At 33.3% G+C, this 15,357-nt stretch overlaps 1 protein-coding gene across 4 annotated transcripts in view; it reads left to right on the top strand.

The window, feature by feature from the left end:
- Positions 1–15,357, top strand: part of PCDH9 (protocadherin 9) — a 935,212-nt gene that overhangs the window by 591,332 nt on the left and 328,523 nt on the right. For 2 of the 4 annotated variants that reach the window (XM_054446710.2, XM_054446712.2), the window contains one exon: positions 15,008–15,209. In XM_054446710.2, the coding sequence (XP_054302685.1) occupies positions 15,008–15,209 (202 nt within the window). The remainder of the gene's footprint in view (positions 1–15,007; positions 15,210–15,357) is intronic. The other 2 variants (XM_063650923.1, XM_054446713.2) reach the window with 1 other exon arrangement.

The raw sequence follows: 15,357 nt of genomic DNA, 5'->3' as shown, positions 1-15,357 counted from the left end.
TATATCAATTCAAATAAGACATGGTTCCTGCCTTTTAGAAATTTCTATTTCTAGCTATAGCTGGTCATAATTTTCTTAATGTATGATTTTGATAATAATTTCAGAAAATACAGTGAAAATCCCAGCTATCCTAAGAAATACGAAAAGAAACAATGGAAGTGTATTAGGTTACCATTATTAAGCACCCAGCATTATTGCAACTTAATAATTCAATCCTGAAAAGGTAAGCATCACTACATCTATGTTTATGTTATTTAGAGGGTCAGAGTAAAAATAAGAGAACTCTAGGAGCTTTGGGAAACATGTTTCAGTAACAACTAGAATCTTTCTTAGTTTTATTTCAGGGATACAGAGTTTGTGTTCCACAGAGGAATGCAAAGCTGACAAGAGGCTGCTTTTGTAGAGTTATTATTTCATTGTTTGGCATAGAATTATAAGCTAGTGGGACTTTGAATTGTAGCCTCCCAGTGTAAGCCAAGTGGCCCTTCATGTCCTGCTATATCCCTTATTGGAAGACTTCCCTGTGTAGATTGGATCTTTCTATTACTTATTTCTATTGTACCCTGAATTTCTTCTTCATAATACCTATTTCATTTGTAATTACTGGTTCTATTCTATTTCATTGACTACTTTATAAACATTATGAATGGAGAGACTGTACCATTCTTGATTGACAAAAATCTCAATATCTAACAGGGTCTCTGATAGAAAGTAGGTGATCAACAGTTTTTGTTGAATAGCTGACTAAAGAGCTCTAGGGAGTCTCAACTTTTCTTAAACTCTTCTATCCTAGAATATGTTCTCCACGTTTACAAGTGTATCTTATATCCTTCTATTTTAGCAGGCATTTTCCACGTTTCCAAATTCTATGTTTTAGTTTTAGAAATATCAGTTTTATAAGGACTCATAATTTAGCTACTTTCTCTTGTACTCTATTTTTTTAATATGAATGTCTCTCGCATGCAGTTTGGAAACTAGTAATGAAATTAGTAAGGAGAACAGATTGGAAGTTTTAAAACAATGTTGCTAAAACATACTTATATCTCAAATTGTTGATTTTCAACTTCTTCTTGTACCAGAAACACTATGATTGTACTTTTTTCTTCTAACAGTTTTGCCCTGCAAACATTATAGGAGATTATATGCATGGGTGATGGGGAGGAGGAAGGGGTCATAAGATCATACTCTTGCACTAAAATAACTTTTTTCTATCAGAGTTTCTTAGTAACTAATATTGCTGAACTGCTGTGTTTGATTGGTTATCACCCAAACTGCAAATCTGATGAAACTCTTCTAGATTTTCATATTTATGAAAAGTCAGTGATAAAACAAGATGTCTGAACTGCATTCTCTGTGTGCTTTATCAGCTGGTGAAGCCTCAGATAAGTTGCCTTCTACAGACAGTAAGCTCTATGATATATTCCGGGAAAGGTGATTTCTTAATTCTCAAAGTGCCATCATCTATCTTCTTCCATCTGTCAGACCAGGACATGAACTAGATCAGAATTATTTTCTGATATGAGGAGCATTTCATTTCATCTTTATGAAGTTAACTCTCTGAAATATGTCTCTTGGAGAATAAATATTTGTTTAAATCATTATAAAATATTTTTAAATGGCTATTTAATGTAGAAACTTTGAAGTCTATACTGTTTAAAAAATTAAAAAATAGAAGCCAAGGACAATTGAGGACCACAATTACAAATTTGTGGAAGCAGAAGTACTTTTTTTTGAAATACATGTAATTATATGAATATAGAGCCTTGATGACTGATGTAAAATGGCCCATTCAGAGCTAAATATAAGAATGATGATACATAATTATCTATATCACTAACACACACACATGCATGCATGCAGACAAGCTCAATAGAAATAAGATTCAACATAATATAGAGCAGTGCTATCATTTAAATTATTTGAAAATTGCCCGGTCTCTTATTTTTACCACGAAAGTTTGTCTACTTTCTCTTTCTAATCTTTTTTTAAGACTATTTTTAGGGAAGTTTTAGGTTTACAGAAAAATTGTGCCCAAAGTACAAAGAATTCTTATATACACTGTTCTTATTGAACACAGTTTTCCCTACGATTAACATTTTGCATGAGTGTGGCATGTATTACATATGATGAGCCAGTATTGATGCATTTTTTATTAATAAAATTCATAGTTAATGTTAGTGTTAACTCATTGTGTTTTAATTTTTTATGCCCTAGATAATAAAATATTTCTTTTAATTATTTATTGTATTTATCCTCCATTTTGTTTAAATACACATGTTTAAGCAATTGTTGACTCTAATAATTTCATTGAAAAAGTCATTTCAGGCTAGCAATTTGTTCATCATCTTTAACATTATATACATACAATAATATGTTTCTGGTATTTGTGAGCCTACATATAAATTTTAGAAAATTTAATGTATTTTTTCTAATTGCAGGCTGTCTTATTGTTCTTAAATTTTATTGCATAGGCCAAATTGTATTAGACAGTAAGTTCCCCCCAGGTGTGGGAAATTCTGTACATGTTTTGTTTTGAAACTATCTTTCCCTCTCTGTCCTAGACAAAAATTAGAAGGCAATTCTGTGTACATCCTTTAGATCTTAGAGTCGAGAGAACTTACTAGTGTTTACATTTTTATCTTCAAAAAACATATTGCTACTATTTTAGGATGTTTACCTTCTAGATTGCTCTATCCACATTTAGAACATAATGTTTGAGAGTGTCATGCCTTCTAAAGTAACTACATTTTTTAGTACAATTCAGTATTTTACAGAAGCTACCTATACTTACAGAAGCTTTTGACATGTAGAAGTTCTTGACATATGTTTGAATTTTATATTTGTATCCAGAGGAAACAAATTATCCTTAGTGCACAAATAACTGAGATAGGTGACTCAGTAATGTTTTCAAAGGACAGGCTAACTAAAAAGCCATAGGGCAAGTAGCGGTTATCGCTGAAATGTAGGAGTGATTTTTGTTTCAAATATCAGGCTCAAAGTCACAGTGACTTTCTGAAATAATAGGTGAATTAAAAAAAAATGAAGTCCAGCTACTTCGACTGTTCAGAACAAAGACTCCTCTACCCAGGAGAAAAGAGATATAAAATCTTATTCATGTTTATTCCAACTGGGTTAGTTTCTCTCTTTCCTTAAGATCATTATAAGGACTCTGATTCTAGCAGAGTAGAGTAGGTAGTTACATATTATATTTTTTAAAGCAAGAGAGGCTTAAAACATATTTTTCTCCAGCTTATCAGGTCATCAGTGTTTTTCCATCTACTGATTAATGTTTATTAAAACTTCCCAAAATATCTTGATATTATTTCCATATCTAAATGTTACTTTTCAATTTGTATGTTGGAAACTTGTTTTATAAGCTTTTTCTCAGATTTCTGTGATTCAAAACCCCTTATGAAGTCTATCATTATTCATCGCATTCTCTCATACCATACTGCCTTTACTATTATTACTAAATTTATGAGCCAAAAAGAACATTTCTGCATATAAGTTGAGAATAAAATTGAGACTGATCTTTATTTAAAGAACAGAAATTATGCATTTAAATGAGTGCTGTCCTTCAAATTTCCCCTCATTCATAGCTACACTTAATATTGTGATTTCTCAAAATATTTGGAATTCCACTTTTCTAATGGTCCTCAAATATAATTTTTAAGCTACTGATGAAAATGTGCCATTTTTACTTTATGATTTCTTTTTTAAAAAAAATACTGTTCACTACTTCTAATGTATTTTAGCTGTTTCAAAAAAATAAAATCAGGTCGTGAAAGGCAAAGTGTTGACACCTTGAGGCTGTGTCATGTAATATGCAAGGTTTCAAAACAATTCAAAACCACAAATTTGAAAACTTTAAAAAATCTAGTGGTGTTACTGCCATAGCATATGAATCATTAAGTAACCAATAAAGAACAGAATAGATACTTTATAAGATTTCTGTTAATTCAGGATGTGTTTTTCTCATCTTATAACCACAATTGCATATGATGAATTCTACACTCAATGAAATATTTCTAAACAAGTAATTTTTTGTTACCTGGTCAGGCTATATGTTAAATAGCACCAAACATAGCCAAAAAGAGCTTTTTTGGACTATAACATGTATCAGAATTTATCTTCATTAATTTAGGCTTTCTGAGATTAAGTTAATAAAGTTTGGATTTTATTTTCAACATTAATAAGTAAAGATCTCAGATATGTTTGACAATTTTACTGTCTAAAAATATGAATTCCACATTTTAGGACACATATAGCATGTTTGTATTGGTATTTGTGCATCCGTTTTGTTACATGAATATATAGATACCTATACATATGCTCACAAATGTATATATACATTTTATCTATATCTTAAAAGTATCTTTATTTCGTTCCTCACTAACATAACTGGAAGTAAAAAAATAGTGCCTGAATATTACACATTTCTAATCAAAATATTTCAACTGCAAACAATATTTTTATTGAAACCCTTTGAGAAAATTAAAAGAAGGCCAGTTAGAATATGCTTGCACTTCACAGTACAAACATTTTTCACAATACCATTACTAAGAAGAAATATATGAATTTTTTGTAACTTTCTTTTTTTATTTGGTAGTTAATACAGACACAGTTTTGCATTGGATAGTCAACCCATATCAACATTTCTATCTATTTAACTACCTATATCTCTCTGTCCATCCATCATCTATCTGTCCCTTCCTATCATTTATTAATAAGTCTAAGATTTAAGATGAAATTCAAAGGATGCTTTTTTGTGTGTTCTATATGGCTAGAGACAGTCCCTTCCATATCTATTGTTTCCCCTCTCTCCTCAATTCTGGAAAACATTTCTCAAATACATGTCATGCTTTTAGCATAGCCTGGAGGAGAGAATGCAGTAATTTGTCAACAGTGTCATTGTCATGTTCTGTTCTTGCACGCACATATTTCCATACACTGCGAGCGTAATTAGGATCTTTACCTACATTTTGTAGACTATGCACGACCATGCACTTTCTCCATACAAATTAATCCTCCCATTAACCTACTGAAGAGGATCAAGTTCTTTAATGTGACTGCTGGTTTTTGTGAATCCTATGCTAATTAATAGTTATATGGCTGTCTTCTTGAATCATAGACTAGAAAGCTATGCTACAGGGGCACATCATTCCCATTGACATTTTTCTTTATTTGCTGAAAAAGATGTGACTGATGGCTCAGAATTAATCCTAATCCATGATCCGTCAGTGCTAGATCTCCATTACATGATCTAGGACTATTGCAAGGAGCTTCTTACTCCTTCACTACTTTTGAGGTCAGGAGTTCGAGACAAGCCTGGCCAACATGGCGAAACCCCGTCTCTACTAAAAATACAAAAATTAGCTGAATGCGATGGGAAGCACCTGTAATCCCACTACTCGGGAGACTGAGGCCGGAGAATTGCTTGAACCTGGGAGGCAGAGGTTGCAGTGAGCCGAGATTGTGCCATTACACTCCAGCCTGGGAGACAGAGCGAGACTCCATAAAAAAGAAAAAAAAAATCCAAAAGTTAAATAAATGAAACAAAACTGCATTGCGTGACACAAGATCAGTTGAAACAGATTAGGCTACATTATAGGTGCAAATTAACAATCCTTCATGAGCATTTTTTAAACAACCTTATTGTACAGTAATAGTACTTCTTAGAGACTTTCTGCAGAGATCACTTCTTCAACCCCTCTATTTGTGTTTCATTCTCTAACTTGGAATAACATTATCTGTCCATTAAAGGCTTGAATTACTAGTTTTCATTCTTACTAGGTAATTACAATCTTTTCCCTTTTCAGCAATACATGAGGAAAGTTTAAAGCATGCTTGGATGTGTGTGTGTGTGTGTGTGTGTGTGTGTCTTTGCATGGGTGTGTGCCTGTTTAAACTTTTTACCAGTCAAGTGGCCATAGTCTGAGGTTAATTATTGTATAAAATTGGGGCTATGTCCTAAAAGCTGCAACTTACTTTAAAAACGTGGCCTGCTTTGGTTTTAAAAGTCTTATTTTGTATGGAGAATTATTAACAAGGGGAATGCTAGGGTGATTCCCATTACTTCTTTTGTAAAATCTGCTACAGGGAACTGAGACAAATTCTTGAGTAGTAGACACTGAATCAGATTCCATTTTTGTTATCAATATTGACAAGAGGTTTATCACACATTTTGTGGTGATACATTGTTATCCAAAGTAAAGCCTCCTTTTTCTAAGACCATATGTTGTATCTGTGATGTCTATATATTTATCTAATAATAGTGATAATTTAATTAATTTCTAATTAAATTGCTACAGCCATCACGTATGCTGATTTTGTAAATATGGTAAGGGTAACTTACTTTGTCATTTGGATTTGTTTTTTTCTAGAAAACTAAATTGGAAAGGACTCTTGCTGGGTTTTTTCCTCCGTATTTCTGTACATGTCATTAATAGATGCAAAATTCTGCTTGCAGATTCAGGAACAGCTGCTCCTGTTTAATGTAGTCATTTTATATTTTGTGTGCTCAGATAAAGTACCGCATTCATACTGGGCAATGAGAAATAGGTTGAGGGCGTTTCTGATAGCAGGAACTAATAAATAAGAATATAAGAAGCAAATCACCAACCATGCAGACAATTTTTAATCCTCTCTGCTTGCTTTGAACCCCTGGGGAGACTTATAAGGGTGCGGCGATGTCCCCAAACCATAAAGGGAAGTTGATTCAGAACCTTTTTTTTTTCTCTAATGTCCTACAGGGGAAAAAGATGTGGAGGAGACTTTTTTGTTTTATGTTTGTTTCAAATGTTTAAATTCAAGCACCACGACTACACCCAAAAGGAGTATAGAGTATACTTTTCTCTCAAGTTTCTTAAAGATACCAATTGTTTTTTCACATGATAGATGCTAGTTAACTGAAATCACAAGAAACAAATGTCAAATTACAGTATACTACTTATCACCTTATGACATTAATATGAGTTCTCTACCACAGGGAGTCCTAAGAGGTATTTGATGCACTTTACAAATCCCAGAAAAAATACAGATCCTTAGTTTGAGGAACTCATTTCACAATAAGACATTTACAAATCAAACAGGCCAAGTTTAAGTCCATGTGAGTTTTCCACACACATAAAAACAAGTCTCCACAACTAAGCATGAAGTTGAGTAGTAAGTTAGAACAAAAGCTGACAGCTCTATCCTCTAACGAAGCAGTTGCTTAGCAGCAAACAGCAAACTGGTTAAGAGCACAGTAAGTATGGTACAGACAAACTCCCCCATTTCCTCTGAAAATACTGCTTGACTTTAAATGGCCAGTTATCATCTGCGCCCAATTTCTACTTTATATAACATGCATAAAACTAGGAATCAAAAACTTCATTTTGAAATTGCTGACACCTTCACATTCATCAAATAGGATCAGTGAAGTTGTTGCATATTTTTCTCAAACACAAACTGAACCTTCCCATTTGTCTCCAAATATTCTAAAATGTAAAAATTCAAAGAGGAAAGGAGGAAAGGCTGACAGCTAGTGGAATGTTATCATGTTTCACTTTGCAACTTCTAAAACAGGGCAGGGCTCTGAAAAGTTATTATGGAGGAGACGGGACTTTTCCTGTGAGAAATCACACTGAAGGATGGACAATAATATTTTGTTTCTACTCTGTCCCCTTTAGATTTCCTACATTAATTCCAGTTAACTCATCTTCATTCAGTAAATAAATATTTATTGTAAGCTCTTAACATGTCATGTGTATATGTTCCTCATAAAAATTTGCTAGTTTTGATTTCATCAATTGTTATTTGAGGTTGTTAATATTTTTGTAACTCCCTAGATGAAAAAAAATTGCTCATTAAGACATGCAAAATTCACAGTTATTCTGTTTTTGAGTCCAAAATTACTCTAGCAGTCTTTGATACTTTTCTATTCCTTTTATTTTTTATGTTCACAAATTGGCAGTAAATTTTAATTTATGGCTGGCAACAGATCTGCAGATCGTTTTGGCATAAACTCAGAATACAGTCCCTTCGCCTTTTTTTCCTACCTAGATTTCTGCTGATTAATACAGTGAAAGTCTCCCATTCACACACTGACCTTGCCTAAGTCTGCATAGTTTGCAAGAATTAGAAGAGAATGACATTATGAAAAGGTGACACAGCTGCTGGTCAAAACAATCCTCAGGACTGATGGCAAGGAGCTTAATGAAATTCTACTTTTTAGAATATGATCTTATTTAGGAAGTTGTGGAATATACTATTTGTCTTGTTCACCATTGTAGTATTAGCAGCTCAAGTAGTGTCTAGAATATAATGGTACTCAATAATTATTTAAGTGAAGAGATGAATGAGCAATGCTAATACCTTCATATTGGAAATCAGAAATTGTAGTTTTTAGTTTGGTTCTCTCATTGAAACCTATATAGACAAGTCACTTTACCTTACTTCCTTGTCTAAAAAAATGTAACATACTAAAATAGAAAATTAAATTTCTTTTTTTTTTTTTTTGAGATGGAGTCTTGCTCTCTCTCCCAGGCTAGGGTGCAGTGGCACGATCTCGGCTCACTGCAAGCTGCGTCTCCCAGGTTCACGCCATTCTCTCGCCTTAGCCTCCCAAGCAGCTGGGACTACAAGTGCCTGCCACCACGCCTGGCTAATTTTTTGTATTTTTAGTAGAGACAGGGTTTCACCTTGTTAGCCAGCATGGTCTCGATCTCCTGACCTCGTGATCCGCCCGCCTCAGCCTCCCAAAGTGCTCGGAATACAGATGTGAGCCTCACCAGAAAATTAAATTTCTAAACAATTTCCCACTCAAAAAAGGATGTGATTTCTACATTAGTGGAGCCATTTTAACATAAGTACTTCCAATAAACAGCATAGAAAATTAACTCAGTTTTTGAGTTACAAATGATAAAATGACTCATAAAAAATTCTCAACTCATAAAATATTTTATTTATTACCATTAGAAAAGTGCTTTATAATTTTATCTGTCAAAACTATTTATTATTCTTGATAATGAACACACATAGGTACTAGTAATTTCTATAAATCATAAATTCAGAAACCTTTTCTTAAGGTTTGAGTCTCATCTTTCAAACATGAATGAAGTACATGTGTGTATTAATATTTGTTACCCTTAAGTTGAGTCTGCAAATATTCAGAGCAATAGCAAATTAGGCCATAACCATAGATTGCTTTTTGGGTCCCATTTACTTTACTTTCTAAACCACAATGAGTTTTGGATTTTATTAAGAGGAAATGTGTGCATGCATTGATTTTAGATGGTAAGACCGTATTGAGGAATTTACCATAGACTATCTTTATGACAGTTATTTATAAATCACAATTAAAATGTGTTCTTATAAAAATAAGAAAGTTCAAAATATTTCTAGTAAATATTATAAGAAATATGTGTATTAAAATGCAGTTTCCAGTCTCTATATTTTTTAACTCCCTTTGGAATGATTTCCTTTGCTACTTTGAGAAGAGATATATATGAAAATATTTCAAATAAAGAAAAATCAAATCTTTATTGGATTTATGCAGAGATAAAGCAAAAACATGTTTGAATATAAAATTTTACCATGGTTTTGTATTTTACTTCATCATAAATACTTTCTGGATGGTGTGTGTGTTTGTGTGTGTGTGTGTGTGTGTATGTGTGTGTATTTATTTAGCAATAGATAGATACATAGATACATAGTTAGAATGATAGATAAATAAATGACATATTATTGCTCAAGCATGGCAAGGGAATTAAATCAAAATTAGGTACAATATTTCCATGAGAAGATATTTAAAGAATTCTCTATACATAAAATCATATTTAAACAATTACAAATAACTTTTTTTCTATTTTCATAATATCAATGTATAACATTCCATTGGACAATAATTATTTTAAATGTCTGTCATTAATTAGATAATTGGTTTATTTAGCTGGTAATACTTGGCTTAGTGCTAGATTCATGTTGTTATCATGTTACTTGAGAAGACAGGATCTTTAATTGCGATGATTAAAAAACTACGTAAAGAAAGTGAAGAATGGAAGTTAGAATAACAGACAAGAGATCAGAAGATTGTTTGGCATTCCTTAGCTCAAGGGAAAACCCATATACCATATATCAAATGTTTCTGTTCTTCCGGATTAAGCTCTAATTTTCTATGAGTGATGAAGATAAACAATTAAAAATTGGGATATGTTTTATTATTACAAAGATAATGTGTGGAAATTTTAGTATGGTCAAAATAATAACATTTTTGAATATCATAATCACATGACCAAACAATACTACTTTAAACACTTGGTATATGCATGGTTGGAAATTAGCTTATGCAGATTCACACATACATACACATTAACAAAAACACAATTCAATTTAGCAAAATATTTATCAACCTGATTTTTATCTTTAACAATAGATTATACATATTTCCTATGCTAATACATATTAATTGGCATAACTGTAAGCATTGTCAATAGTTAACACAACTGTATGGTGTCATCTTTACAGGATATTATGTAACTTATTAATCATCTATTAGACATTTTACTGTTTTCTTACCTTTAGACTATTTTATGCAGAAAACAATGACATTTACCACCAAATCCTTGCACATAGGAATGTCTGTAAATTCATAAGACTGAAATAGTAGGCTTGAATGTGAGTCATTCACTTGTGAATGCTATTCTATACCAGTAAGAAATACATAAGAGAAACATTCAAGCAATGATTGGGATTTCCTAGGTGACTCATTCTTTCAGTGACTCTTGAAGAATGATGCTCAGTGCAGGACATGTACATCTTCATTAGGCATCTTGAATGTTCCTTCTTTTGCTTTTCTTCTAAGCTGCAAGAAAAAAGTATTGTAGAGGTTCTTGGTGATATTTCTCAAACCCAACCAGTGTGTCACCTTCTGACTTTCAGGACCCTGTACACCCCCATGTGTGAACACATAGCACTATTAATTGTGTAGAGTAGACCTTCTGATACAAACTTTGCCTAATCAGAATTCATAGTGGCAGTCCTGACAGAAAATAAAATGTGGAAGCCTTAGTAGTTACTTCTTTCATCCTATTCTTTCTCAAGCCAGCCAGAAATCTGGATATAACCTGTCAATGATAAATCAGGTAAACAAATGTGACATGCAAACAATTAACCGGACAGAGGCAATAATAATAAAAATATTTCCCACTGGAGAAAATTGAATAGGTAAGAAATAGATTTAGGAAAACAAAATGTAACTGCCCAGCTCTGGAGAGGCTGAAGGAGTCTCACTGTAATATGTGTTGTCCCTCTTCAGCCAGTCAGGATTTGACTACATTTATAACCCAGACTGAGCTTATTTCCATAAAGATGAATCAAGATGCAAAATTTTTGGAGGCAGTAAGTAAACTCTTTTTCCTCTGAATATACCATTATAGATGTACTGGAAAGATAATGGACAAGTCTTCACTTTCTCAATGGAGAAAACATGTATTCCCGGTTTTTAGTCTTTCCCACCCCACACTAAGAGCTGTGTCACCTCAGAGAAGGCCCTGAGTTGACAAGATCAATAGGTCGCATGGTGAGGCATGCCAAATTCTGTGGATCACATATTTCACTTGTGAAAGAATAATACTTTTTTGGAGGGGGTAGGGGATAAGAGAATCACATCTTTAAAACCGGCCAAACATTGATAGACCATAAGCTTTAAAAATGTAGTTTTAAATTTCAATAATTATAGCTACTTTTTATTGACTATCTCCTATGTGTCAAGTATTCCATAGCAGGAACACTATCTACTATGTGTCATGTATTGCATACCAAGAACAATATTTTTAGCCTTTCAACACTTCCACAGGCAAGGTATTATTTTCTATTTCTCAAAGCCAGGAACTCATTCAACAGCCATGAGGTTTGGTTCTGGCTTCTTTTTAAATTGGTGCTCTGCAGTTCAACCTGAGCAAGTACTACTGAGCCCTTAAACACAACAAAAATCCTTGTTTCCTACACCTTACTGGTCTTTGTTTTTCTGCATGTCAGTTTATTCAGTTCATCTCCTTACATCTGCCTTGATAGTTCAGACATTCTTTAACTTGCATCAATCATTATGATGATAAATTAAAGATGGGTTTGTTTCATCAATTTGCTTCATATCATAATATCCATGTACTGATTCTTAATTCAAACACATCACCACCCTCCCTCCCATCAGACTGATAAATTGTGCACAAATCTGCCAATTAAGACTTAAACATCTCTAAGTCAAATTAATTCAGAAAGATTTTCATAAGCCTCCATAGTTTAAACATTATATCACTCCAATTTACAGTGTCTCATTGCAAATAATTTATAGTAAATTTACATTTTTCTTATTCTCACTTATAAAGTGTTAAAGAAAAATAGTGTAGTGTATGTGAGACAGACTCTAATAAGCTATATTTGAAATAGTTTTGGAGAACAATGTTTTAGTTTTGCTTTTCAGTGTAATCATTGTACCAGGTATATAGTAGATGCTCAATAAAAAATTGTTCCAAGGACCACCTGCAAGAACTGCAGGATTAAGGTATAACTAGTGGTGCATACTTAAACATTCATTATGAGGAAGAAATATCGTCATTGAAACAGTATTAACTATGTTTAAAAATATCACAGATGTATTTTTTTTCTTTTTTACTTCTGTCTGTAAAACATATACTTCTTAATGGCTTAAGGGACTTCCAGAAATGCTTTACAAAGATTCAAGAATCATTTGTTTCACTGCTTTTCTCTTAAGTCTTGACTTCTTTTTACTCACCAGAGTTAAGAGGTATTCCTCAAGGATCACACCAAAGATACATTAAAATCTAGGAGTTTTTAGTAGATCAATCACTGTAAAAGCTATGACAGTCATCCATAATAAGCAGTGTGGTTCCTAGTATAGTCTTTATCACAAAAGGATATTGATAGGTTGACGGCATATTGAAACATAAATGGCAAATATTTGTATTATTGGTTTTCCCTGAAGAGTTAAATATATATAAGAGAGTAAACACTACAATAAATAAGCATGATAGCATGATCTTTCTTATCCAGAAAGAAATACATTTCAGATATTAATATTCAAGCTTAGCTTGCCTTTTCTATAGCACTCACCTAGGCACGTTTCAAAACCTTTGAGAAGAGAATGATGTTCTTGAGATACATGTGCATGAAGGTGAAATGTGTTACAATAGAGGCAATTAGTACCATTTATGATTATAGTTTATGTGACGTTGGCATCAGTTCATTAAAAATGTAGTGAACTATCAACTCGTTTCACACAGATCATTGAACAGCAGTAAAGTGATATCATCTCTACTCCATTATGACTCTGAGTTGGATTTGAACCAGTGACTCACAGGATATAGGCTGTCTTCTGTTGTCAGTCTATAAGTATGCATTCATGAGTTTCAGTATACCTATCTATACTATTTTGTTTCTAACTGCAATCCTTTTTCTTTGAAATGGATACAATCTATAAATTGTCTCTTGAAAAGCACAAATTTTAGGTACTAGAAAATGATTATATTATACATTATATACTTGTATATTATATATTTTTTAATATATACATTCATCATTTTATTAATTCTGAATTTAAGTGGTCATATGTGGCATGGTATTGGAAGGTCTTTTGGCTGCTAGGCAGAAAGAAAACTAGGTTTATTCAAATAGCACAGATGTACTACTCTCATACAATTCTCTAAGGCCTAAATCTCCACCCTACATAATTATAAATATTCTCAGAGATCATAGCAGCTAAAAGAGCATTTTCCAAGAGAACTAAACCAATCTGTGCTGAGGAAACATTAAAATTTATTATTTTTTATAAAATAACTTTTTTTGGTAAACATTACAATTTATTGAAGTTACCATGTATACACTTTAGGTCACATCAGAGAGTGACATTGTGCAAATATATACCAAAGTGATATTCCAAATACCTTTCAACTAGGATATTCTATTCTACTACCAGTGTAGCCAAAGACTAGAGTGATATCTGGGTCAATGGTCAAGAATAATTTCTAATTTAATCTCTTTTAAAATATAGTCTTCTTTTTATGTATATCAATAGCAGTTGCATAGAACTTCGTTATTTAAAATAATAATTTCAGCACAGCTATTTCAGTCAGTAGATCCTGAGACTCTTCAAATAACTTTAATTAATTATTCCAGTACTGCTTTAAGACACTCACATGGGTATGGTGTCCTTTAAAAATAGCAGGTGGGCTGGGCATGGTGGATCATGCCTGTAAGCCCAGCACTTTGGGAGGCTGAGGCGGGAGGATCACCTGAGGTCAGGAGTTCAAGATCAGCCTGGCCAGCATGGTGAAACCCCGTCTCTATTAAAAATACAAAAATTCAGCTGGGCATGGTGGCATGCGCCTGAAATCCCAGCTACTCGGAAGGCTGAGACAGGAGAATTGCTTGAACCCGGAAGGCAGAAGTTGCAGTGAGCCAAGATCGCGCCATTGCACTCCAGCCTGGGCAACAAGAGCAAAACTTTGTTTCAAAAAAACAAACAAACAAACAAAAAGCAGGTGGTATTATAGGAAATATATTGACTACAAATGTTACCCTAAAAACATCAAGTAAGCACAGTGTCTGGTCATTCAAAAGACATGAAATATTGCATTTTCTAAGTATTTATTTAGAGTTATCAAAAGCATATTTGCATATTTCATCTTATTTAATTTTTTTCTGTAATTTTGTCGACAGTATAAGTTTTGTTTAGTTTTGTTTTGCCTTTCTTGTTACACTTGTCAAAGCCCCAACTTTAGTTTTAAGGTCGTGAATTATACAAGATTGAAATTCTTTTTGGTATTTTGCTGGTTGGCCATTACATAGTAAATGGCAAATAATTAATACTTGTTCTTAGCTTTGTTCCTAGTTTGGTTTATTTTGCTTTTACATTGTGTCACTTGTTGAAAGTGTTTTGATTTTGTGTTCCACTAGGCCTGTTTTATTTGGGAGGAGTGTTAATCAGCATGTCCTGTGGTCTTCTTTGTAGTCGCAGCGCCGTGTTACGTTTCACCTCCCTGATGGCTCCCAGGAAAGCTGCAGTGACAGTGGTCTAGGAGACCATGAGCCGGTGGGTAGTGGAACCCTGATCTCACACCCTCTTCCTCTGGTTCAGCCACAGGACGAATTCTATGACCAGGCCTCTCCGGACAAGAGGACTGAAGCAGATGGCAACTCTGATCCCAACTCTGGTGAGTCCCCTTCAAAATTTTGATTGCTTGGAGTTGTTCTGGTTTCGTAGTGCACTTGAGCTTTCAAAAGTAATTGTAGGGGGCAAGGATGAACATTTGGTTTTTTTTTTTTTTTGCTGGCTTTATTGTTGTTGTTGTATTCTTTGAG

This window comes from Pongo pygmaeus, chromosome 14, assembly GCF_028885625.2.
Source record: "Pongo pygmaeus isolate AG05252 chromosome 14, NHGRI_mPonPyg2-v2.0_pri, whole genome shotgun sequence".
Lineage (NCBI taxonomy): Eukaryota > Metazoa > Chordata > Mammalia > Primates > Hominidae > Pongo > Pongo pygmaeus.
Note: the sequence above shows the minus strand (reverse complement) of the source record. Positions and strands in the feature narration are given on the sequence as shown.